Raw genomic sequence first — 23,498 nt, 5'->3', positions numbered from 1 at the left:
GCCCACAGCAACACACAGCAGCTCACGCTGGCCTCGGGTCACTCATGGCAGCTCACAGTAGCCCAGGGCAGCTCATGCCAACCTCTGGCTGCTTATAGCAGCCCAGCTCCAGGGAGAGCCGTTGTTCACAATCTTAGCTGTAGAGGGCGCAGCTCACTGGCCTGTATGGGAATCGAACTGGTGACCTTGGCATTAGGAGCATGGTGCTCCAACCAGCTGAGCCACTGGGCCAGTTTATAAACTGATTTTTAAAGTGTGATACTGGTAATACGTTTTTCAGTTCTTTATTAAGGAAAGAGTTTTTTAAAAAGCATAATGACTATTCTCTACCCCAAAGCTACAGAATCAAAGCTCTGAGAGTATGTTCTAGGTATATATGTTTTTAAGAAGCTCACAGTAGATTCTGATATGACAGAATCACCTCTGGCTATGAATCAATCAGTCTAGGTGGACCAATTCCTGAATTCTGAAGGAAACAACTGGGAGATAAAAATTTCAGTTCAAATCTCCAACTTTATCCTTACTTAGTTCTGGGCCAAAAACTTGTTCTTTAATAAGTACAAATAATAAATGTAAAGAACAGTAGTTTTTGATTTATAGATTTGTGTGTGTCACATCATTTTATTTTTTGCCATTACCATACATAATTACTCCTTTGGGATTTTATTTTTTAAAACTAAGAACTCTGTTTTATTTTTATTTTTAAAAAAATTTTATTGGGGAACACTGTTTCTCCAGGGCCCATCAGCTCCAATTCGTTGTCCTTCGTTCTAGTTATGGAGGGCGCAGCTCAGCTCCAAGTCCAGTTGCCGTTTTTAATCTTTAGTTGCAGGGGGCGCAGCCCACCATCCTATGCGGGAATCGAACCAGCAACCTTGTTGTTGAGAGCTCGCACTCTAACCAACTGAGTCATCCGGCAGCCCCTCCTTTGGGAATTTAGAGGTGGGGGAGGGGAAATGACATGAATTGTTTCCTTTAACTTCCTATCTCCTGGGGATTTTATTAGCTTTATTAGCTCTATGTAGTATGAACTGTTCTTTTTGGTCATTTAATTTTGGTACATGTATGTACAGTGAGGGAGGATGAGCTATATTTTGTTTATACATCACTGTTAAAAATTTTTCATATGGTGACCAGATGCAATAGAAAAAAATACATGGTTTTGTGTTATATTTTTCATCTTTTGTTATTATTCTGGATGAAAACAAGCAAAAGAACCATTTAACTGGTTGAAATTATTTTAAAACAGCAATTTAAACTAGAAATAGTTAATATTAAGGGCATATATAGCAAATAGAGAACTATTTATTCAAAAAATCTACTCAATCTCTGTAAGAACAACAAGAATGTGATATTTGAACCATGATTTATTCTCCTCCCTCTCCCTGAGCTCTGCCTGAAGGGAGCTCTACTTTGATTGAGCTTGAGGGGCCGACTGTGGGCATCTCTCATACCTTCCAGCTTCTTGGTGCAAATACTTTATTCTAGACAGGTGAGGTCAAAGGCTTGGGGCTCGCTTCCTTCCTCCACTCTGCCTTTACTAAGAGTGGAAGTCTACCCCAGGCGCAGCAGGCTGAGAATATTGGGTCCCAGTTGCCCTGGGCCACGCCTCATTCGTGAGGCAAAAGTTCCATGCCAGGTGGAGCAAGTCATCTAGCACCCCGACTCATAGAGCACAGATCTCACTCAGATAAGGGAGACACTGTCCCAGCCCCTAGTTCTTGTGGTCTTATGCACAAAGATGGTTCTGAAGGGAGAGGCACGCCTTAAGAACAGAACTCTACAACTCTTCTAAGGGAACAGACTTTATTAGGAACAGAATTTGCAAATGTTCCAGAATGTTGAAAATGATAAAGATCTTTGTGGTCAACAATTAAGAGGAGACTGGTAGCTCTACAATGCTAGTTCAACAAGTATGAAATGGCGTTAGAAGTTTAACAGAATCAGAAAAAAAGGCAGCCAAGGAGACACATGAAGCAAGCCTCAAAGACTGGCAGCACTCTGCGCCTACAAACAGGCCCACTTTTGTTGGATCAGACTGTGGTGCAATTTATGCCCCAGGGTGTGGCAAAACCAGAACAATTAGTAGAGGCTAACAGCTGTGTGTGTGATAAACCACTACTGGTACATCAACCAGAAGCTGGTAAAGGGGAGACCCGAGAGAAATACTACCAAAGAGAGTCCAGCTGAAGCCACAGTCATTCCTGGTGGACAGAGAGACTGTGCATGCTCAAGACAGCATCCTCTGAGAAGCGATACCAGAGACTGCACACTTCTGGGTAAATAGATTTCAGTGAACTAGAGATAAAGAGGGGCATTTTCTAATGACAAAAGGGTTGCTTTATCAGGAAAACAATTAAATCCTCAACAGAGCCCAAAAATGCATGAAGCAAAGTACAACAGAATTGAAGGGGGAAATAACTAATACAACCGTAATAGTTGGACACGTCAACATCCCACTTTCAACTATGGATAGAGCATCTAGGCAGAAGAACAACAAAGATGGAAGACTTGAATAACACTATGAATCAGCTACACCTAACAGACATCAATAGAGCACACCACCCAACAAGAGCAAGGTTGCTGAATACAACATTCTTTAAAAATTAGTTTTATTTCTGTAAACCAGCAGTGAACAATCTGGATATGAAAATTAAGAAAACAGTTCAACTTACAATAGCATCAAAAATAATAAAATACTTAGAAATAAATTTAACAAAAATGTAAGACTTGTACACTGTAAATTATAAAACATTGTTGAAAGAAATTAAAGAAGATCCAAGTAAATGGGAAAATATCCTGTGGTCATGGATTGGAAAACAACATTATGAAGATGGCATTACTCCCCAAAATGATCTGCAGAGTCAATGTGTTCCCATCAAGCCCTAGGTGGCCTCTGCAGAAATTGACGAGCTTGATCCTAAAATTCATATGAAAATTCAAGGCACCCTGAATATCCAAACAATCTTACCAAAAAACAACTTGAAATGACTTATACTTTCCAGTTTCAAAACTTAGTACATAATTACAGTGATCAACATAGTGTGTTACTGGCATAAAGATAGATATATAGATCAGTGGAATAGAATTGGATATCCAGAAGTAAAATTTATGGCCAGTGATTTTTCACAAAGGAAGTTGGACCCCTTATACCATATACAGAAATTTACTCAATGGATCATAAACCTAAAAATAAGTCCTAAAACCATAAAACTTTTAGAAGAAAACATGGGAATAAACCTTCATGACCTTGGGTTAGCCACTAGTTTTTCAGATACAATTCCAAAAGCACAAATGGAAAAAGAAAATATAGATAAATTGGAATTCATTAAAATTAAAAACTATTGTGCTGTTAACAACATCAGTGAAATAAGAAACCTCACAGATGGGAGAAAATATTTTCAAATCATATATTTGATAATGGAATTGTATCCAAAATATTTTGAGAATTCTTACAACTCAACAATGGAAAGGTAAATAGTCCAATTAAAAACTGGGCAAAGCATATAAATAGACATTCTCCGAAGAAGGTATTTAAATGACCAATAAGCCATCATGACCATCATGAAAGATGATCAGCATCATTAGTATGGAAATGCAAATCTAAACTGAGATACCACTTCTTCTGTACCAAGATGGCGTAATAAAAAAAAGAAGTGTTGGGGCCGTCCCGGTGGCTTAGGCTGTTGGAACTCCGTGCTCCTAACTCTGAAGGCTGCCGGCTCAATTCCCACATGGGCAGTGCGCTCTCAACCACAAGTTGCCGGTTCCACTCCTCGAGTCCCACAAGGGATGGTGGGCTCTGCCCCTGTACCTAAGATTGAACATGGCACCTTGAGCTGAGCTGCCCCCCCCCCCCAATGGCTCAGTTGCTTGGAGTGCAGGCTCTCAACCACAAGGTTGCCAGTTCGATTTCTCGAGTCCTGCAAGGGATGGTGGGCAGCGCCCCCTGCAACTAAGATTGAACACGGCTCCTTGAGCTGCCCCCTGGATGGCTCAGTTGGTTGGAGTGCATTCTCTCAACCACAAGGTTGCTGGTTCGACTCTCGCAAGGAATGGTGGGCTGCGCCCGCAGCTACTAGCAACGGCAACTGGACCTGGACCTGGAGCTGAGCTCCGCCCTCCACAACTAAGACTGAAAGGACAACAACTTAACTTGGAAAAAAGTCCTTGAAGTACACACTGTTCCCCAATCAAGTCCTGTTCCCCTTCCCCAGTAAAATCTTTTTTTGAAAAAGGTAAGTGTGAGTATGTGGAGAAAGGAACCCTCATTGCTGTGGAGAATATAAAATAGTGCAGCTGCTTTGGAAAATGGTTTGGCACTTAATTCAAAACGGTAAACTTAGTTAACACATGATCCAGAAGTACCACTCTTAAGTATATACAGAGTGCCAAAAAACTGAATGTATGCACATTTTAAGAAAGGAAAAAACTATTAAAATTGTAATACTCAATATATACCAATATATACTCAATATATACCAATAACAAAAGATGAATGCAAGTCATGTTTGACTTCTGCAATTACAAGAGATGCTCAAAGTGGTTACCATCAGCATAATTTTAATAAAGTGTTTTACTTACTTAAAATGTGTATACATTTATTTTGGCATCCTCTGTGTTTAAGAGAATTGAAAATATATATCCATACAAAAACCTGTACACAAGTATTAAAAGCGGAATTGTTCCTATCATAGTAGCCAAAAAGCAGAAACAACCCAGATGTTCACCAACTGGTGAATGGATAAAATATGGCATATTCTTACAATCGGATATTATTTGGGAATAAAAAGGAAGTGTTACATGTTGCAAATTAGGTGAACTTGAAAACATTATTCTAGGAGAAATCAGTCACCAAAAAAACAAATATTGTATGATTCCATTTATATGAAATGTCCAGAATAAGCAAGTCTATAGAAACAAAAAAAGTATAGTGGTTGCGTAGTTTTGAAGCAAGTGGGAGAACGGGAAGTGACTGTTAATGTGTATGGGGTTTTTTTGGATGGTGTCAGAAAATGCTCTAAAATTAGATCAAGGTGATCGTCCCATACTTGTGAATATACTTTAAAAAAAATTAATTTTATATTTTAAATGGTTGAATTGTATGGTATGTGTATTATATTTCAGCAACAATTGTTTAAAAACAAATTACACATCTTGTAATTGCAGATGGGACTGTAATTGATATGAACCAACTAAAATTAATCTGCATATTTCAGTCCAGGTTGATAAAATTGTTTGATTCAAGAAAACATGTAGCACCTGTCTTACTAAATGCTAGGTTAGTTGCTCTGAGTTGATTTAGATTAGAAAGTAGCTTGAATGCTACATGAAATATAGTTTAAGTATAGATATTTTGTTCAAAGTTTGAACTGACTGAATGTAGGACTAAGAAGTTAAGTACAGTTCATGCCATGTAATATTTGTTTTTTAAAAATCACTAAACAGTGAAATGGCATTAACATATAATGCAGTTGAGGATTTTATTGGACTATTTAATTAATACAGGCATACCTCAGTTTATTGTACTTTACTTTATTGTGGTTTATGGATGTTGCGTTTTTTTACAAATTGAAGTTAAGGCCCTCCTCCACTAGCAAAAAGATTATGACTCACTTTATTGTGGAACCAAATATCCCCATGGTATGCCTGTGCCTGTTTAGATGCTAAATCTGTATCAAAATTAAGTTACTTTATTTTTGATTAATTTTTAAATAATTTATTTAGTCCATAGAGAGAATGTTGTCAAATACAACTATAATAAAGATTTTTGTAATGATTTATAATACTTAAGATATTTTGTTTAAAGAGTTTTAAACAAATTATGTGGCAAACTTAGTATTTTATGTGTAATTGTTAAGAGATCGTTTTAGTTTGAATATGCAAGAGAGTTCTTTGTATTAAACTATTTGTTTACAATATATAATTGATGCTAAATTTGTCTTTGCAAAATATATATTTTGGTCGTGCTGGTGACACAATTTGGGTGATAGGGAAATCATAGCTGGTTGCAAATATCACTGGGTATATTTAAAATCTTTAGGGAAATCCTTTGTGGATTATAACATACCTTCAATATCTGAACTATTGCTATAGTATAGTAAGAACCAATATATTTGAATGCTCAAGGAAATTTTCCATTTAGAGTTTACTTGTAAATTTTAAACAGAACTCACAATCATAAAAACCATGGGTAAAAACCACCCCAAATACATATTTATATTCACTTTGCTTTTACACTTTTGTGGAGATAAATTTTATCCTGATTTGAAATTTTAAAATGTTTTAATTATATTGAACTGATTTGTCTTATCTTTAACATTTGTCTTTGATTTTGCATCTGTGCTTTTGATTTTGCATCTGTGCTTTTGATATGGGGAAAGATATTCACCAAATATTTTTGCAGGGACACTTAGTCGGTCTGGATGAACCAGCTTCGGGAGCTGGGCAAGAAGCTCTGCTTAAACAAGAGCAAGCAAAAATCATTCGATTCGAGAGACAAGCAGAAGAGTTCCTCAATGCAGTCTTTTATAGAAAAGGTTGGTTCCAATAAAGAATGACATTTAGCATCTGCTTGTCTTATATTAATTTCAATTTCAGTGTCATTTTTTAAAAGAGTTACTTTTTAAAATATTTTTTATTGATAATGTGCTTTATTTTTTTGGTCAGTTAAATTTGGCATAGGGTAGTGCAACCCCTTTCTTTTTTGCTCTAAAGTGATGGTGCCATGTCAGTTTTAGTTAAATAGTTCGTAAAATTATTAAGAAAGTCTGGAAATTGTAAGGTCTCAGTATAGTATTAATTAGATTTGCAGGCAATTTTGTTTTCTCCTTGATATAGTTTTGTTTCACTAATTTTTTTAAATTCTTAAAACTGAAATTCATTATTATAAACCATTTTTCCAAATATTTGAGGTAGCACTTAATAACACCACCTCTTGTGTTTTACAATTTATCTTTCTCCTTGAAACTGTTGTAGGTTTGTTTTACATTTCTCTATCCACAAAGTTTAATTGCTGTCAGCCAAGACCTTCTGGAAGCTTCCATTCATGATCCATTCTAGTGAAGAGTCTTTACCTTCGAGATAGTCTTTCTAAATGGATTTATAATATTAGTTATGCCCTTCCTCTAGTTCCAAGATGGAGGCTACTATGATAGGTTCAAAAAAAAAGTTTCCTACAAATCCCGATAATCCTGAATATCCTTGTTTAATTTTCAACAGACTCAGTGATTCTATTTTCTTTAATATTTCTTCATATGTTCTAGTGTACACCTCTGATTCCTCTGGAAATTCCCTCCTTCCCTCTGAAATTTGAAAGCTGGTGTTTGCCTGTACACTGGTCAAAAGGCAGAGAAGTGCTGATTTTAATGGTTTGGTTACAATTGAAGAGCAGCTCGGCTTCTGCTTAATGTAATCAGTATTTTCAAAAAGGAGTATGAGTTGAGGTGTACAAAATTAAGGAATGCACAAGATTATTGTTTTTAGTACACTTTTAAAAAATGTCTTCCATCAGATCCTTAGACAAAATTAAATCTTCTAGTACATCTTCACTTCTTTTTTAATATCCTCTTGCAGCTTCTGACCTAAAGCCCCCAGTCAAAGCTCCCACATTCACCATATCCCAGTAAAGTACCCTGAATTCCAAAATTATCTTCAAAATAGTAATATTCTTGGTTTTATGAACACTTGATTAAACAATCAGTTAACATTTAAAGTGTAAAAATGATAGATCAGTTCTGCCTGTTGATTAAGTAAAATATCTTTACACCTCCTCTATTGCTCTTCTACTTTAGGATGTGTACGGAATTATTGGTTTGAGGCTGCAGCAAATGTTATTGTCTGAAAAGAGGAACTCCTCTCTAATTTCTATGGAGGAACCACTTTTCATCCACTCTCTACTTAGAGGGAGTTAAGATCAATCATAAGCAGGTTCCTAAGAGAATTCTAGCCTATTTCTCTACTAGTACCATCCCTTTGTCATTTAGGAATAACTTACATTAGATTTAATAACTTACATTAAACTCCTTATAATTTGATTTAGACATTAAACTTTTGGGAGCATAACCTTTAAGAGAAGAATTATTTCCTTGGAATCAGTCTTAGAAAAACTTCAACAGATGAGAATTCTTTGAAATTGTATGTAAAGTTAAGTGCATTTCTGTACTGGCATATGATGCTCAGAAAAAGAGCTATTACTTTGCAATTGGATGTTCCTCCTAGTTTTACGTATTAGTATTGTTATTTTTAGATATTTTATTAATCCTCTTGGAGATGTCCAAAGATGAGCATTAACACTCGTCATATTAATACCAAAAAATGTTCAATATCCAGAGATATGGCAGACAATTTAGTCTGAAGAGAATATTTTGTTTTTAGTAAATAATTCAGGTATTTGGATTTGTCTCGTTTCTAAGTATTGCAAATCGTATGTTTTAAATAACTGAATATAAAAAAGTTATATATAGGAGTGATAATGTGTGTGTGTGTGTGTACACATATACATATATATACATATATATACATACGTACATATATATATGTAGAAACAGATGCGATAAAAATAGGCTTTTTTGGTATAGACTCTATAATAAACTCCAATTCAAGAACAGTATACCTTCTACAACTGTCATATTTCTTTTTCACTTGTTTTGTCACTTGTTAGAAAATGTGACACTTTTCTAAAAATTAGATTTGCATTTTAAAACATACAGGTGGCTGTGAGGTAGCATTTACATGTTTTTCTATATAGTTTTAATTTTGATCTGATTTGTTGTTATTTGACTCGTTGTGCATGTTCTAGGTATGGCTAGGTTTATAGATGTTGTGTTTTAAGTAAGTGAAGGAATGAAATGCATTCAAGAACCTTGCAAAAGATGTAAAAATTCAAATGGCAGGGATGTCATTGATTCATAAACATGAATTGTGTTTCATAATTATGTTAGTCATTCAATGAAGAGGCAAAATAATGCTGCATCCATTTAAAGCTCAAAGGTGGCAATTTATGGTTTTTATCCTGAAATATTTTTAAATCTCTAATTATATTTATTAATCTAGTTAAACACAGATATTTGATAAATTACTTCATATTGCTTCCTATTTGGAAAGTTTCTTCTTTACATATCATATATTCTCCAACTTTCCAGGGGAAAAAGATACACTAATATTTGAAAATTTGAAACTATATGCAGTCTTTCATTTGGAGGATTGTGTGCTATGTAAAAAAAAAAATATATGGATCTTAAGTGAAAAGTTAAATGAATATTTAAAAACCCAGTGGGTAGAGAGATTTTAAAAGTAATGTGACTAAAATGTTTATTAAATATTTTTTTTCTAAATTTATAAATCAACCTATGGTCCTTACAGCTCCTAAATATGAGTAAAATGATTTACCTTCTATAGTTAACCTTTAAAAGATCAAGGGAAGTCAGTTTTTTTTTTTGAGAATCGTCTTCTAAAGCCTCAGACGTATGGTGGGGAAGTAAAGATCACGTGTGGAACCTTAAGATCGGGGGAGTGTTTTAATCAAAGGTCTATCACTAACCATCTGTACAGATTTGAAGAGGCCACTTACTCTTTAGATCACATTTCCTTCATTTGTTTAAAAAACCCAATCTAATGGTAATTGAGTTGATTGATCCATTTATTACTCAGCGAATATGAATGCATACTTTACAGTAGGCAAGATTAGGTGCTGAGTAATCTCTGCTCTTGAGAAGCTTAGACTCCCTGATAATGTGGTAATGATAGAGATGTGATAATAATATGTTTCTACAAAATATACAAAATATTTCTCCTTTTATTTTACCCCATTGACCTCCACGTTTCCTTCCAGTGCTCAAAGTTTTATGAAGTAATGAAGTCATATGGTCTTTAAAATTAACATTAATTAGAAATTGAAACGTAGATGTGTATTTCATTACTTCGCTAGCTAGTGTATAGTGGTTGACAAAGTGTATTTAAAGAACTGATGTAAAATATATGTATGATCTTAGGGCTTTGAGATTTGGCATTTAAACTTGTAGCTCGAGGATTCTAAAGTTGTCCTCTGACCAGCAGAATCGGGCAACTTGTTAGAAATGTCTTGAGCTCACCCTAGAACTGCTGAATAAGTAACTCTGAGGATAGGACCCAACAGTCTGTTTTCACAAGCCCTCAGAGTGATTCTAATGAACGTTAAAGTGTGAGAATTACTGCTCTGGTCTAATCTTGGAATGCCTTCAAGTCTTTAACAGAAAGTAAATTAAACACTCCTGAATTTGAGTTATCAGTCCATTCTTAGGAAGAAATGGCTAGGGTAAACCAGCTGTGATCTATAGGTGGTAAATAGGGGAGTAATTATTTCATAAAAAAGGGTTTGGGGATTTCTGTATCAGGTAAGTGATTCTTGCCCATAAGATATACTATTTGTTATCCCTTTGTTTGATTGCATAATGCTGAGGGGGAAGTTTAGAAATAATTTTATGGATTTTTTTTTTTAAATACTCAATTCAAACGCTTAGTAGAGACTTAAAGTGTAACTGAGGAAATGCTCTTTTACTATATTGCATTTTAAGAAAAATAAAATGAAATTTTATGTTTGCTTGAAAGCTGTCTTTTTTTTTTTTTTTAAGTACATGTCCCACTTTAAAAGTAAATAAATCTTTGTTTACAGACAGTCCCTGGGTCTCCGACCCCAATATTCCCCTAGTGGCCCGTGAGATCATGCAGCGAATGATCCAACAATTTGCTGCTGAATATACCTCAAAAAATAGCTCTACTCAGGACCCCAGCCAGCCCAATAGCACAAAGAACCAAAGCCTGCCGAAAGCATCTCCAGTCACCACCTCTCCCACGGCTGCAACTACTCAGAACCCTGTGCTCAGCAAGCTTCTCATGGCTGACCAAGACTCACCTCTGGACCTTACTGTCAGAAAGTCTCAGTCAGAACCTAGTGAACAAGGTATGGTTTGGTGTCCAATCAGAATAATTTGGGGAGGAAAAAAAATGATTGCTAAGGAGGGCACCAGTGGCAATAATAGGATAAAAGTTTGTGTAATTCTTAAATTATGGCTCACTATGCAGCTATAGAGAAGAAGTACAAGTATAGTGGCTGCCTTACCCACTGTATTTCATAGCTCATAGTCATGATTGATATACTACCAAGGGAAGTTAGGTGGCTACTGTTAAGTTATTTGATATTTATATAAGCATTTTATACTATCCCAAACATTGTCATCTCCATTGTTTTTAAAACCCTTATGCCAGAGGGTAAGGGGGTGAGGGGTGGGAGATGAGGGTAAGGGGGATCAAATATATGGTGATGGAAGGAGAACTGACTCTGGGTGGTGAACACACAATGGGATTTATAGATGATGTAATACAGAAGTGTACCACTGAAATCTATGTAAATTTACTAACAATTGTCACCCCAATAAATCTAATTAATTAAAGTAAATAAATAAAAAATTTCAATATGTTCAACCCCCCCCAAAAAAAAACCCTTATGAAAAATTAAGTTTTTTCCCTTATCCATCAATGTTCTAGGATTAGCACCTGAGAAATAAATATGTCTTCACTTGTTAGACAGAAGAAGTTACATCTGCAAATGAGATCACAAGGCAAAAATATGTATTTACAGTTTTAAAAAAGAAACTCTTAGGATTGGAAATAACGAGAACACAGAAGACACACATCAGGTTGTTAGGTGTATTGAGTATTTTATAAACTCACAAAAACACATACATTCACACATGCACTGTTTTGTGAACTAAACTTAGAGTATTTCCAAAAGGTAATTTGTTGGTGAGGATCCTAATTAAGTGAAGAGATGAAGAGGTTCTCAGTTTTTCTTAGCAAACGTTTCTTGAGATTCTGAAAATTTGCTCTTTTAAATAGATTAAATATTCCGGTTATGTTATCATCTCGTTTTACCTTTAATTTCACAAAGATGAAGTGAGCATTTCAACTCTGCCATTGTTGGAACCATTGAAAATTGTAAATTGGTGATGTCTGTAGTAATGAGATTTTATTGTTATAGAAATCTCATAAGAGTATGGAGAAAGGTTATGAAATGTGTGAATCCATTGGTGAGAAATACATGTTTGTTTTGCAAAGTAAATAAGTTTGATTCTTATAAAAACCTCTTTTAAAGGACTTTCTTTTGCTTATTATAAATAATTTATGATATATACTTCATGGGTGGGCTTCAGTTGATTATTAAAGAATCTTTTAATAGTTTTCCTTTGCTTTTTTTCTCTCTCCGTGTAGTGAGCAGCAATCGGAATCTCTTAAGTTCTAAGAGATTTCCTAGGAGAACTCCTAGTTGTCCTATGTTCATTCACATTAATCAGTATACCTTTGTTTACCATATTTACAGTTGTTATTTTTCTGTTTTATTGAGGATTGTTTTCTTTACTTGATTGGTAGCTTTCATTAAAATTTCTTTGCTCAAAATAATTGCATTAAAATCTTCAGGTTTAGTAGAATGACAGCATAGATGTTGTATTGCAAGTACTAATAATGGAGCTTAACACATACAGATACCACCATTTAACTTGTTACAAGTAGTGTTATACTTGAGAGGTGTGTTGTTTTGACAGCATGCTCTTAACCAAGAGAAATTTGAACTAGATAATAAGATTACAGTGTACAGATTCCAAATGAAACAAATTTTTATATTTCCTAAATGAATTTTAGTGTTTTCAGCTCATATCACAATGTTTTTCATTGTAGACTTAAAATATGTTGCCTATTGGATTAGATAGACTTAGAAGTCTTTAAATAATACTGTCTTTGGTTGGAACTATTTTAAGAAGTGTATTTGCTTGTTAGATAGCTAATTGGGTTAGATGTCTAATAGGATACTTGCTTCTATACGATTACTATTATATATTTAGAAATATTAGTGACTCTAAAGGACAACACTTATTCTGTATGAGTGTGAGCTTTTTTGGTTTATAAACTCAGTAGCATATTTATTTCTAACGGCCTGAAACAGGGAGTTACAATATCTTCAGGCACAAGCCCTAAATGGATTCAGTATTGGAGCGGTTTTTCATATAACTAGACAGCAAGGCCTCTCTGCTGGCCAGCTGAAAATCAGAGGTGCACTGAGTCTTCTCTTTATTTTGGACAGAACGGCATCTTTAAAAGTTGTCCAGACTTTGAGTTTTCTTTTCTAGACGTGTCTATGGGGGGGGGGGCCTTTATGGGACAAGAACATTCTAATTTTATGTTCATGAGTAACATGAATTTGTGATTTGGTCTAGTTTCTGTTAAAAAAAAAAAAAAGTTAAACCTCTAGGCTCTCATCAGTATCAAGGCTTTCATTTTTTTTCTTTCTTTCCTTAAACTTTGCCCACCAATTTATAATACCTTGTTGATTGAAAAACTTTGCCTTTATAAATGTCAGCAAGTGAATTTTGAATCTCTGCAGATTTTTTCCCAAAAGATTGACAACAAATACAGTTTTTATAGATATGTCCAAAGAGTAGTTAAGATACATGCACATTATAAACAATTAACTGATTCATTTTATAGACTTTGTTATATAGTGTATACATGTAATTTAACTACAAAACTTGTATTTTAAAATGACTTTCATATTTAAAATTTCCTAAACCAAATTTTTATGTATTTTTAGTGTTTTAGGTAGACTTAGCTCTTAAGAAATTTAGTTTTTAATTTGTATGACATTGTGGCATTAAAACCTCATATGCTTTGATCAAGATAAATTTAGAAAATGAAGTCCAATAGTTCTGTTGCTGAACCTCGTACTGTACAAACTGCTATTTCTTATTTTTTACTGTGTCTTAACATCTGCAGTGATATACTTTATCTTTTCTTTTGCCCTACTAATAAAATATTTAACACATGGAGATACTAGATATAACAAGCTTTGCTACATTTATGTCACTTCAGGAGGAAAAATATCCTGAATCTATTAATGAATTGATTTCATAACTCAAATATATAGCCAGTAGTGTATCGGCTTAGTTGACTAGGCCTACTGCTTTGTCATTTTTAGTCTATTCAGTTCACGTTTACTTTGAGATTTTAATACCCTGAGGTGTTTCTTTGTGTCTCTACAGACGGTGTACTTGATCTATCCACTAAGAAAAGTCCATGTGCTGGCAGCACTTCCCTGAGCCATTCTCCAGGCTGCTCCAGTACTCAAGGGAACGGGTAAGGGAAAATATCTGTAGCCTTCACAGTTTTATAGCGGACAATTTGTCAAAGATTGATGCCAGTCTCCCTTGTATATTTTAAAAATTAATCCTTCAGGGTAACACTCTTACAGGTGGGCCTTTCGTAAAATTACTTTCAGTCCATCAGTCAAGTAAAGCACAGTCTGTGAAATCTATAATTGACTAGTATAGATCAATTTTTTTCTGTTTCGTGCAAATAGTAAATAATTGGGAGTATGGCTTTGGACTGTTTGTTGTTGAATGTGAACCCCAACCTAAATAATTCCAGAGTTCAGATGTAAAGGCAGTATTATGTGTGCTGAAGTTGTTGAATAAAAATTGGGCCCAACATTTAACTTGGTGTCTCTATTGGAGTATGTGGGTGTGTGGGGCTGTTTGTTTTTTTCTTGTATGTTTTGTTTTTGTTTATTGATTTGAACTGCACTTTTAACTCTGTGGCAGTTCAGAAAAATATGTTTTTTGTTTTTTTAAGTAGATAAGACTGGTTGTAAACATTGATGGATAACTATCTTATGCTGCCAGTTTTGATAATTAATGCTTAGTTTTGATAATGTTTAGCAAACCAAAGTGAATTTTCTGAACCTAATTTTACAGTATAAGAATTGTCTAATTCTTCCTCTATGTGTACATAGTAATCATTTAGAAAAGTCAGGAATTAATGATTTAGATATTTAGGTGCCATATTGGGAAGGCATTTCCATAAAACTGTGTTGTGACCAAAAATCAACTTCATCTAGATATGAAAAATAACTTCAGTATATTAAATTAGTTAATATTTAGGTTTATTTAACTTTACAGTATCAGCATGGGGAAATTGTTTAGATGGTAAAGGAATAAGTAGACACTAAATGGACTAATAACCCTTTCAACTTACTCTTAATTACCTTCAAATTGAAGGACTTCTTTACTGAATGACTTCTAAAAATGATCCCTTTACTTTCTTTAAAATTCCACCATTTTAACCTTTTCTGTCCTCCTCTACTCAATCTAAAAATAATTTAATTCATTTTGCATAGCTTACTAATCTTTTTCCTTAAGCCCTTCTTTTCACTATAGTTTTTACTATATATAAGTCATCATGGTCCCAAATCATTGGGTTCCATTTATACATTAAAAACATTTGAGTTGTGTAATTAAGGACACATGTAGGAGAAGCATAAGTACAGTTTGTATGCGTGAATCCCTTGTTTAAGATTCACTTTAAACTTGGCCACCAAATCTATGTGTTATTATATGGTTGAAGTTGTTGTGTTTATCCCTCTGAATGGAAAGAGTTTTCTATGTGGTATTGTTTTCTGGAATACAGAAACACTGACAGTATTGCCCATCTTTTAGTTGAATATTCATTATTTTCCTTATTATGTTATTTAGCGATAACAGTACAGAGTCCCTGTAGGCTTTTGGAGAACATAGCTGGTTTATCATTCCTGTAATTTCCACTTTTGTGTCTAGTTAATGTAATTATTCCCCTTGGGCATGCTTTACCAGTTGCCAGTTTTATCATTGGTAATCTTTCTCTATTGTGAAAATGAAAACCTTATGAATTAACTTTGTGTAAGTAGTAGACATTGTAAGCATTATGTGAAAGTTATTCACTTGAAATTTAAAAATTAATGTTTGGTATTTTAAGAAGTTTTTTTAACTAAAGAAAACTGCTACAAAATTGATTATATATACCTGTGACAATAATTACTTTCACTAGAACTTAAGGAACAAAGTTTTGGGGAAAATAAAGTGCAGTTTCTTTAAACCTTGGCTTATTTCAAATGGAGAATCTGTGGTAGTCATGTATCTGGAACTAATAGTGTTTTAAAATGAAGAAGTGTGGTAAGTTATAATGCGATGGGTATTTTGGTTTGGGTTTTTTTTGGTTAGTTTGTTTTTTTTCTGTTGGGGCTGATAGCATATTTTTTTCCCAAGCAAAATAAGAAATGTTATTTGGAGTTGTCTGATTTTTGATAATGAACATCAACTTGTTTGTAGGATAAATGAGCAGTTATCTATGGGTTCCACCAATGTAAATGGTTCCAGTTTTATAGCTGGTTGTCATGAATGTTGGATGTGTTGCGTTAAAATAAATAATTTGGCTTACTCTTTTATTACTGTACTTGTTTAGTGGTAACGTCACATTGGTAACACTCTATGGAGACTTGATGATTACTTTGTAATTAATAATTAAGGTGCTATTTTCAGACAGTTGCGCGAAACTTTTTCTCCGAAAATTTGTGAACCCAACCAGAGACCAGCTGACAGGTTTAATTTTTCTTTGCCCAAAAAGCTCCTGGTTTTTTTTCTTTTTTCCTTTTTGTTTTTTTGTGAACGCGTTTTAAAACTAACTGCTGAGACCATTTTTTTTTTAATTTTAGAGAAAAATAAATAAATAACACAAACACAAAGTGATGTTACCCAAGCAAGGCCTTCTAATAAAGGAGTGGTCCCCTCACCCATCCCTCCCTACCTGTGCAAGTCCTGCTCACATCAGTTTCCTTCCATCCAATTAGGCGACCTGGGAGACCCAGCCAGTACCGCCCAGACGGACTTCGGAGTGGTGATGGGGTACCTCCAAGAAGCTTACAGGATGGAACCAGGGAAGGTTTTGGACACTCCACATCACTCAAAGTTCCATTGGCTCGATCCCTGCAGATTAGTGAAGAACTACTGAGCAGAAACCAATTGTCCACAGCTGCCAGCCTTGGGCCATCTGGATTACAGAATCATGGACAACACTTAATATTATCCAGGGAAGCCTCTTGGGCAAAACCACATTATGAGTTCAACCTCAGCCGTATGAAGTTCAGGGGAAATGGTGCACTCAGCAACATCAGTGACCTTCCTTTTCTTGCAGAAAACTCTGCCTTTCCAAAAATGGCACTTCAAACAAAACAAGATGGAAAAAAGGATGTGAGCCATTCATCTCCTGTAGATTTAAAGATACCACAAGTTCGAGGAATGGATCTTTCTTGGGAGTCTCGCACTGGTGATCAGTACAGCTATAGCTCTTTGGTAATGGGTTCACAAACGGAGAGCGCGCTTAGTAAAAAATTGAGGGCTATTCTTCCAAAACAAAATAGAAAAAGCATGTTAGATGCTGGACCCGATTCTTGGGGCTCAGATGCTGAGCAGTCTACCTCTGGACAGCCATATCCCACCTCGGATCAAGAAGGAGACCCTGGCTCCAAGCAGCCTCGGAAGAAAAGAGGGCGTTACAGACAGTACAACAGTGAGATACTGGAGGAAGCAATCTCAGTGGTGATGAGTGGAAAAATGAGTGTTTCCAAAGCTCAGAGTATTTATGGGATTCCCCACAGTACACTGGAGTACAAAGTGAAGGAGAGGCTGGGCACTTTGAAAAACCCTCCAAAGAAAAAGATGAAATTAATGAGGTCGGAGGGGCCAGATGTTTCTGTAAAGATCGAATTAGATCCCCAGGGAGAGGCAGCACAAAGTGCAAATGAATCAAAAAATGAGTAGGAATACTGTAGAGTGCCAATTACTGTACAAACTGGGTGAGCACTACTGCTGTCATTGCTTGCACCTAACTTCATTTACTGTGACACTTGTTTCTTTGCAGAATTTGCATTGACTTGTGTGTACAGAGGTGAAAAGTGCATTCTGAATGTTGCATATTTTAAATTTTTCATGTGCTGTATGGCTCGGGATATTGTTTGGCCTTTTGCATGTTTCTCTACAAGAGAATTGAGTTACCTCACAGAGAACAGATAACATGGAAGTGGACTCCTTGCCTGTAGAGCTTGCATGCTTTTCTTTCCTTTTTTTTTTTTTTTTTTAAGTTATATTTGCCTTTCTTTAAAAGGAAAAAAAAAGCCCCCTTTTAGAAACCACCTGTGTCATATTGGGAGCTTTTTCATTGCAATTGGAAAGCCATCTTATAAAATTATTCATATTTTCTTCTACAATTCAACTAATTGAAGGATTAAACTGAGGAAAAAAGCTCTTTTAGAACACTGAACTTTAGAATGTAAGGAATTTCGTAATTCGATGATAAAGAATTATTTGGGTCAAATCACATTTTAGGATTGTTTTTCTCACTGTTAAATTTACTTAACAAGTTAGCAATCTATTTAGTGCTCACCCAGAGGGGAAGGAGGTGGGAAATGTGCACACACTACCTTCAGAAATGCTATGGTTAATTATTTGTAACACTACCTTTGCTGTAATTTCGTTTGGGATTTTCTAAGGGTAGAATTTGGTCTCACCAACAAGTGAGGATATAGCCTTATTTCATAGAGGACGAGCTCCGTTCTTACTCAGGAGCAGTCAGGGTACATTACATAAAACAGGAGAGGATGCCTCATTTTAGCAAACTAAGTTCCTTTATATTCTTAAATCCTTTTACGAATTTGATCATGTTCTAACGACTGAATGTTGTTGCAGCAACTAGTAAAAAATATACAAGATCTGTTTATTGGGGAATGGGAGAAATGGGAAAAGAAATGTATGTAAGTAATTATAATATTGTGCAAGTGGTATCTAGAATTTACAGCCTCAGTAGTCTGCCCAAATATCCATATGAATGAAGGATCCATGTTTGTGGTGAGAAAAAAAACACAACCCCAAGGTAACCTAATATGATATAGGTTGCATTTCAATTCTAATAATAATTCAATCAATAATCAAGATCATTAGTTTCTTTTTTAACTAATCCAGATACAAGTACAGGAGGGAAGGGGTTGATGGTTTTTTAGTTTTTATTTAATTCATTGCTTTGAGTCTTTTTTTCTTTTTGGCATCCTACATAATATCCCCTTTGTAACTTTCTGATATTTGCTTATTTTTTATGGTTGTGTAGCACACAGTTCAGGACCTTTCAGATCATGTTTGTATAAGCACTCCTTGAAGAACAGCTAAGCTTTTTTTTTGATATGGGCTTTTAAAATCATAGTAATTAAGTTGGGAACATTTATTTTCTACAGTTTTTGGCAAAAAGAACTGATAAAGCCTATGAAATTTAATTTTGCATTGTAACCAAATTAAAATTACTGATTGTGCAAAACAAAATCCATACAACATACACCCTATATTCTAATCTACTGAGAAAGATGGTCAGGCTCTTCTAAATGCTTAACTGAAAACAAAAATAAATCATTGTAGTTTTGTATAAAATGAAATCAAACTTGGAGTATTAAATTGAGGCTGATGATTTCAGGTGAATGCTAACAGTTTAAAGAGAAGTAAATCCAGATATTCCCAAGGCATAGATTCTTGACTGGAAACATTGGAGCAGTTAATTAGGTTATGGATAGTTTTCCCTCAGTAACTTATGTGTTCAAAGGTTAGGCACACCATTGCTGTTATTAAAATACATGCACTGCTCATTCTTATGTAGCCTGGGCTTGGGTTCCTCTTTTGGTTTGGTTATTTTGTGTAGCAGTTTAATCAGTAGATGACTGAGCCTGTTTTCTCTTAGCTCTCTAGACTTCTCAACAGAAAAAGCAGTTTTGAGTTCAGAGGAGTATATGACTCTGCAGTATTTTCTAGCCTAGCTGGAAGTTGCAATAAAAATACTCTATGAAATGTATGGTTTTCATCTGCCGTTGAAGGAAGTTGTTAAAAGTTTGCTGAAAGCAAAGGGCTAAGCTTATGAAGAAATGCCTCCTTTGTTCCACACTCAATAATTTGTCACACACAATTAATTGTAGTCATGGTGCCTTTTTGCATGATGCTTGGGGTACTCAGTAGCCCAAGATGGCTACAAAAAGGTCCTTTGAGCAATTAATTTGTGCTTGCTTTTGTCCCCTCTCAGAAAGGTTTCATTAAAGGCCCATTTAAAAATTTGGCCCTAAAAGTTCAACTTTTGTAGAGTTTTACTGTTCAGAGAGGTTTAATCCTGTGTGGTAGTCTATAAAGTGACGTATGAGTTGAGTTATGTAAATTTTGTCATTGTAGTGTACATGGAGTGATCTCATTTTACTAACATAAATATTTTCTATGTGTGTTTCAGTGGATGACAATCGAGCAGCAGAAGAATGGTGTGCCTACCCTTTAATGCTGCAGTTTAAATAAGAGAATTTGTATTGTGTCATTTCAGATTGTAGGCTGAGAGTTGTAAATAGTGAAAATTTGAGTACTTCTATTATTTGTTTTGGTTAGAAAGTGAATTTAAAAAACAAACCAAACTCTAAACTTTCTCAGATTAAAAGTCCTGAGACCTGAAGATTGTAATATTCATGTCTGTGAAGCTTTTAAACATTACACTTGAGATCAGTCATGACTTGATATTCAGGTAAATTTTCTTTTCCAAGAAGCTTTGAATAAGCATATTTCCTCCAAAGGTCTCTCTCTCTGTCTCTGTCTCTCTGTCTCTCTCTCTCTGTCTCTCTCTCTGTCTCTCTCTTTCACTGTCTCTCTGTCTCTCTCTCTGTCTCTCTCTCTCTCTCTCTCTCTGCCTCTCTTTTTTTTAAAGTGTAGATTATTTTAAAGCACTAATTGCATTACTTTGGTAACTGCAATATAAAATAGCCATTATTGTTTTGTGAAGCATGGTTGAAATTAGATAGTGGTCCCTTTTAAATTCCATGAGCCTCTCAAAAAAAAAAAAAAACCTTTAAAAAAATACGGAAAGCTGCTGAATATTTCAAAAGATATATATTTTACCTTATTGTAGGTTTTGTAAAGTTAGTTTGTAATATTCAGGTGCACTTTTAATGTTAAATTTTGTGTTCAGAGTTCCAGTATACCATGTATTTCTTGGAGGTGGCTCATCACATGGCTGGCTGTCAGTCTTGGTGCCGCAGTGATCCCTTAATATTTGGTTTCTCTCTTGATTTGCCACTATTCTGTATTGGCACTTTCAGTGTAGATATTCTAGTTTGGGGATGTCCTCATAAGTGTGTAATAGAGATTGGTCTATTCGCATGCTTAATTTCTGCTAATCAGAGTTTTGCATGGCCAAAACAACAGTTGACCATTTTTATGGTATGGGAACGTATAGTTCACAACTGTTTTTGTCACAAAAGTCTTTTCTCCTCTCATTTTTCAGTAGGCAGATGATGACATACTCAAACTATATGATATTAGTCAAACTAGAGTTTGAGGAGACATTCAAAATCAGTTCTTGGCATTTTTTATGAGAGAACATTGACATTACAGAGTAGATAAGCTATGGCACTATAAAATAAAAAACACTAATTCTGTGGAAGGATACCTAGTTGGTATTTTTATCATTAGCTTTCTCATTTCTGAGACAGTAGAGTCATCAAGCTTGACAGTAATGTATTATATTGCTTTGTTCAGTAGGCTTACAAGTGACTCTGAACTATGTGATGAGCTGTACACTTATTTTTGTTCCCCAAATACCATGAAGGACAAGGTCTCTCTTTCAGGAAAAATAATTTATATTTGTGTGTAATACTTTTTACTATTAAGTTTGTTGTTGTTCTGAAGTTTAGGTGTTGCTTGATGAACCTTTACTGCAGCAGATCATGGATATGAGTAAGGCTTTGTGTGGTAATAGGGGTCCTTATGTGAAAGTAATTACTATTCAGTTCTGGTGAGCAAGCTCAACAAGTGTGAAATGTGTATTAGCTTGATTTGGTACACTTTTACTTTACAATGTTGAAGTGCTTTTAGAATTCTGGTTATCTTATATAAACCATTACCTCAACCAATTGGCACTTCCATTCTCCAACATTTTACCTGAGCTGTAATATGAGCTATATGGGATCAGATAGTAAAACAATAAGGCACAATGAGAAGTTTAGTTCCCAATTTTCTGGAGAGAACTCTAAATTAGACTAAAAGTAACTACCTGCAAAGGCCCATATCATAACTACCTTCTCTTGTTAGGCAGTACATAGCAGCCTGGGAGCTGCTAGTGAGCTGTGTTCTCCCTCTGCCCCAAGTAAGCACATGGTGCAAGGCCTGTTCTAAGCCTTCGTGATTCTCTTACATTTCATTGACCCAGAATAGTGAAGTTTGGATTCAGTTAGGTATTTTTATAAAACAAATTAATGAGTCAGCCCAATGTCAGAACCTGAAATTTTGAGTAGTTCTAACAGATATATGACAGCCGGTGTCGTCATCTCTAACAGCTATTACCCCTGAAGATTTAATTTTGAAACCACGTATTTTTGCTTTTGTAATTATTCTTTAAATTCCAGAGGTTGTTTTCATGTGAACCACCCTTTTTTATATATTCAGGTTGCTGTCATTGGTAATAGAATATGGCAATAGACTGAATTGCTCCACTTAATCTTTTATAGGAGACATTGAAAGTTATAGGTTCAATTTTGGTGTTTATGAAGATATCAAAGATTGTTTTCCTTGTTACCTTTCCATTACAATTAGGTCTTCATTAATACTGTGGTCAGGACAGTGTTATTAAAAACTTAATGGCTTTAGCCAAACAGCCCATTTAGGAGACTATTAAGCTATATGAGGATTTTTTTTTAATCTAATTGCTTTCAAACTACTGAAAAGGAAAAAAGTATAATTGTGGTATAAGGAATGCAGACCTCCAAAGTCATCTTAGTTGTTTTTGGGGGTTGGGTGGGGGGATTCATTCTGTCCTTGAGACTTGAGTAGGATTTGTGAACATGGTGACTGAAGAGAAAATAGAGGAAATTCTTTGCATATCCTCTGTCTCTTATTCCCAGATAATCTCACAGTTGCCTTTTAAAGGAGCAGATATTAGCCCTGTAGCTGTGTGCCCTAAGTGTTATGAAGGAAATTGGGGGAGAAGGGTGGAAAGTAGGATGGGCAAGTATGAAGACTTGAGAAAAGCCTAAAGATTCTGTCCTACAATACGAAAAATGAGTCGCGGGATAGATAATGTAGTAAAGTTGGGCTGTCTTCATGTGATAGTCAGAAAAATCTTTCAGATTGTTTGAAAGTGAGAATCAAGGCTAATGTTGATTTGACAAACAATAACGTGAGTTAATTCTGCAACTATTGGGGGTAATTTTAAGGTTTCCAGTTCATTTAAAGCTCTGTCAATAAAAGCCGAAAAGCAAGCACTTTTAGTTAATCATAGATTTATTGGATGTTGCAGATATTATAATCATACTATTTAATTTTTATTGTTTGAATATGGAAATGAACTCTTTACCCTATCTTGAACTGTCATTGAACAGACTCAAGATGATCTTTTCAACACTGGAAATGACCCTACACACATACCAAAAAAAATCAAAAGCAGTAAGACATATTTGAAGATCCATACCTCTTAGACTTTTTAGATTTGGGAAAGAATTTATAAACCTATAACCAGTATTAGTACAGTCTTAGGTTCCTTGTTCTGCATAATTGCACCCTTTCTCAGGTATGTCCTGAAAACAAATTTTAAAATAATCT

At 35.0% G+C, this 23,498-nt stretch overlaps 1 protein-coding gene across 9 annotated transcripts in view; it reads left to right on the top strand.

Annotated features, from left to right (window-relative positions):
- The window catches only part of LCOR (ligand dependent nuclear receptor corepressor), a 118,987-nt gene that overhangs the window by 72,793 nt on the left and 22,696 nt on the right, over nt 1–23,498 (top strand). For 4 of the 9 annotated variants that reach the window (XM_081074276.1, XM_081074275.1, XM_081074279.1 and 1 more), the window contains 4 exons: nt 6,407–6,539; nt 10,652–10,939; nt 14,070–14,163; nt 16,688–20,733. In XM_081074276.1, coding sequence (XP_080930402.1) covers nt 10,702–10,939; nt 14,070–14,163; nt 16,688–17,657 — 1,302 coding nt within the window. In that variant the 5' untranslated portion in view covers nt 6,407–6,539; nt 10,652–10,701 and the 3' untranslated portion in view covers nt 17,658–20,733. Of the gene's footprint in view, nt 1–6,406; nt 6,540–10,651; nt 10,940–14,069; nt 14,164–16,687; nt 20,734–23,498 lie in introns of those variants that run through there. The other 5 variants (XM_081074272.1, XM_081074273.1, XM_081074274.1 and 2 more) reach the window with 2 other exon arrangements.

This window comes from Rhinolophus hipposideros, assembly GCF_964194185.1.
Source record: "Rhinolophus hipposideros genome assembly, chromosome: 15".
NCBI lineage: Eukaryota > Metazoa > Chordata > Mammalia > Chiroptera > Rhinolophidae > Rhinolophus > Rhinolophus hipposideros.
The sequence above is the reverse complement of the archived record's forward strand: the minus strand, read 5'-3'. Positions and strand labels throughout refer to the sequence as shown.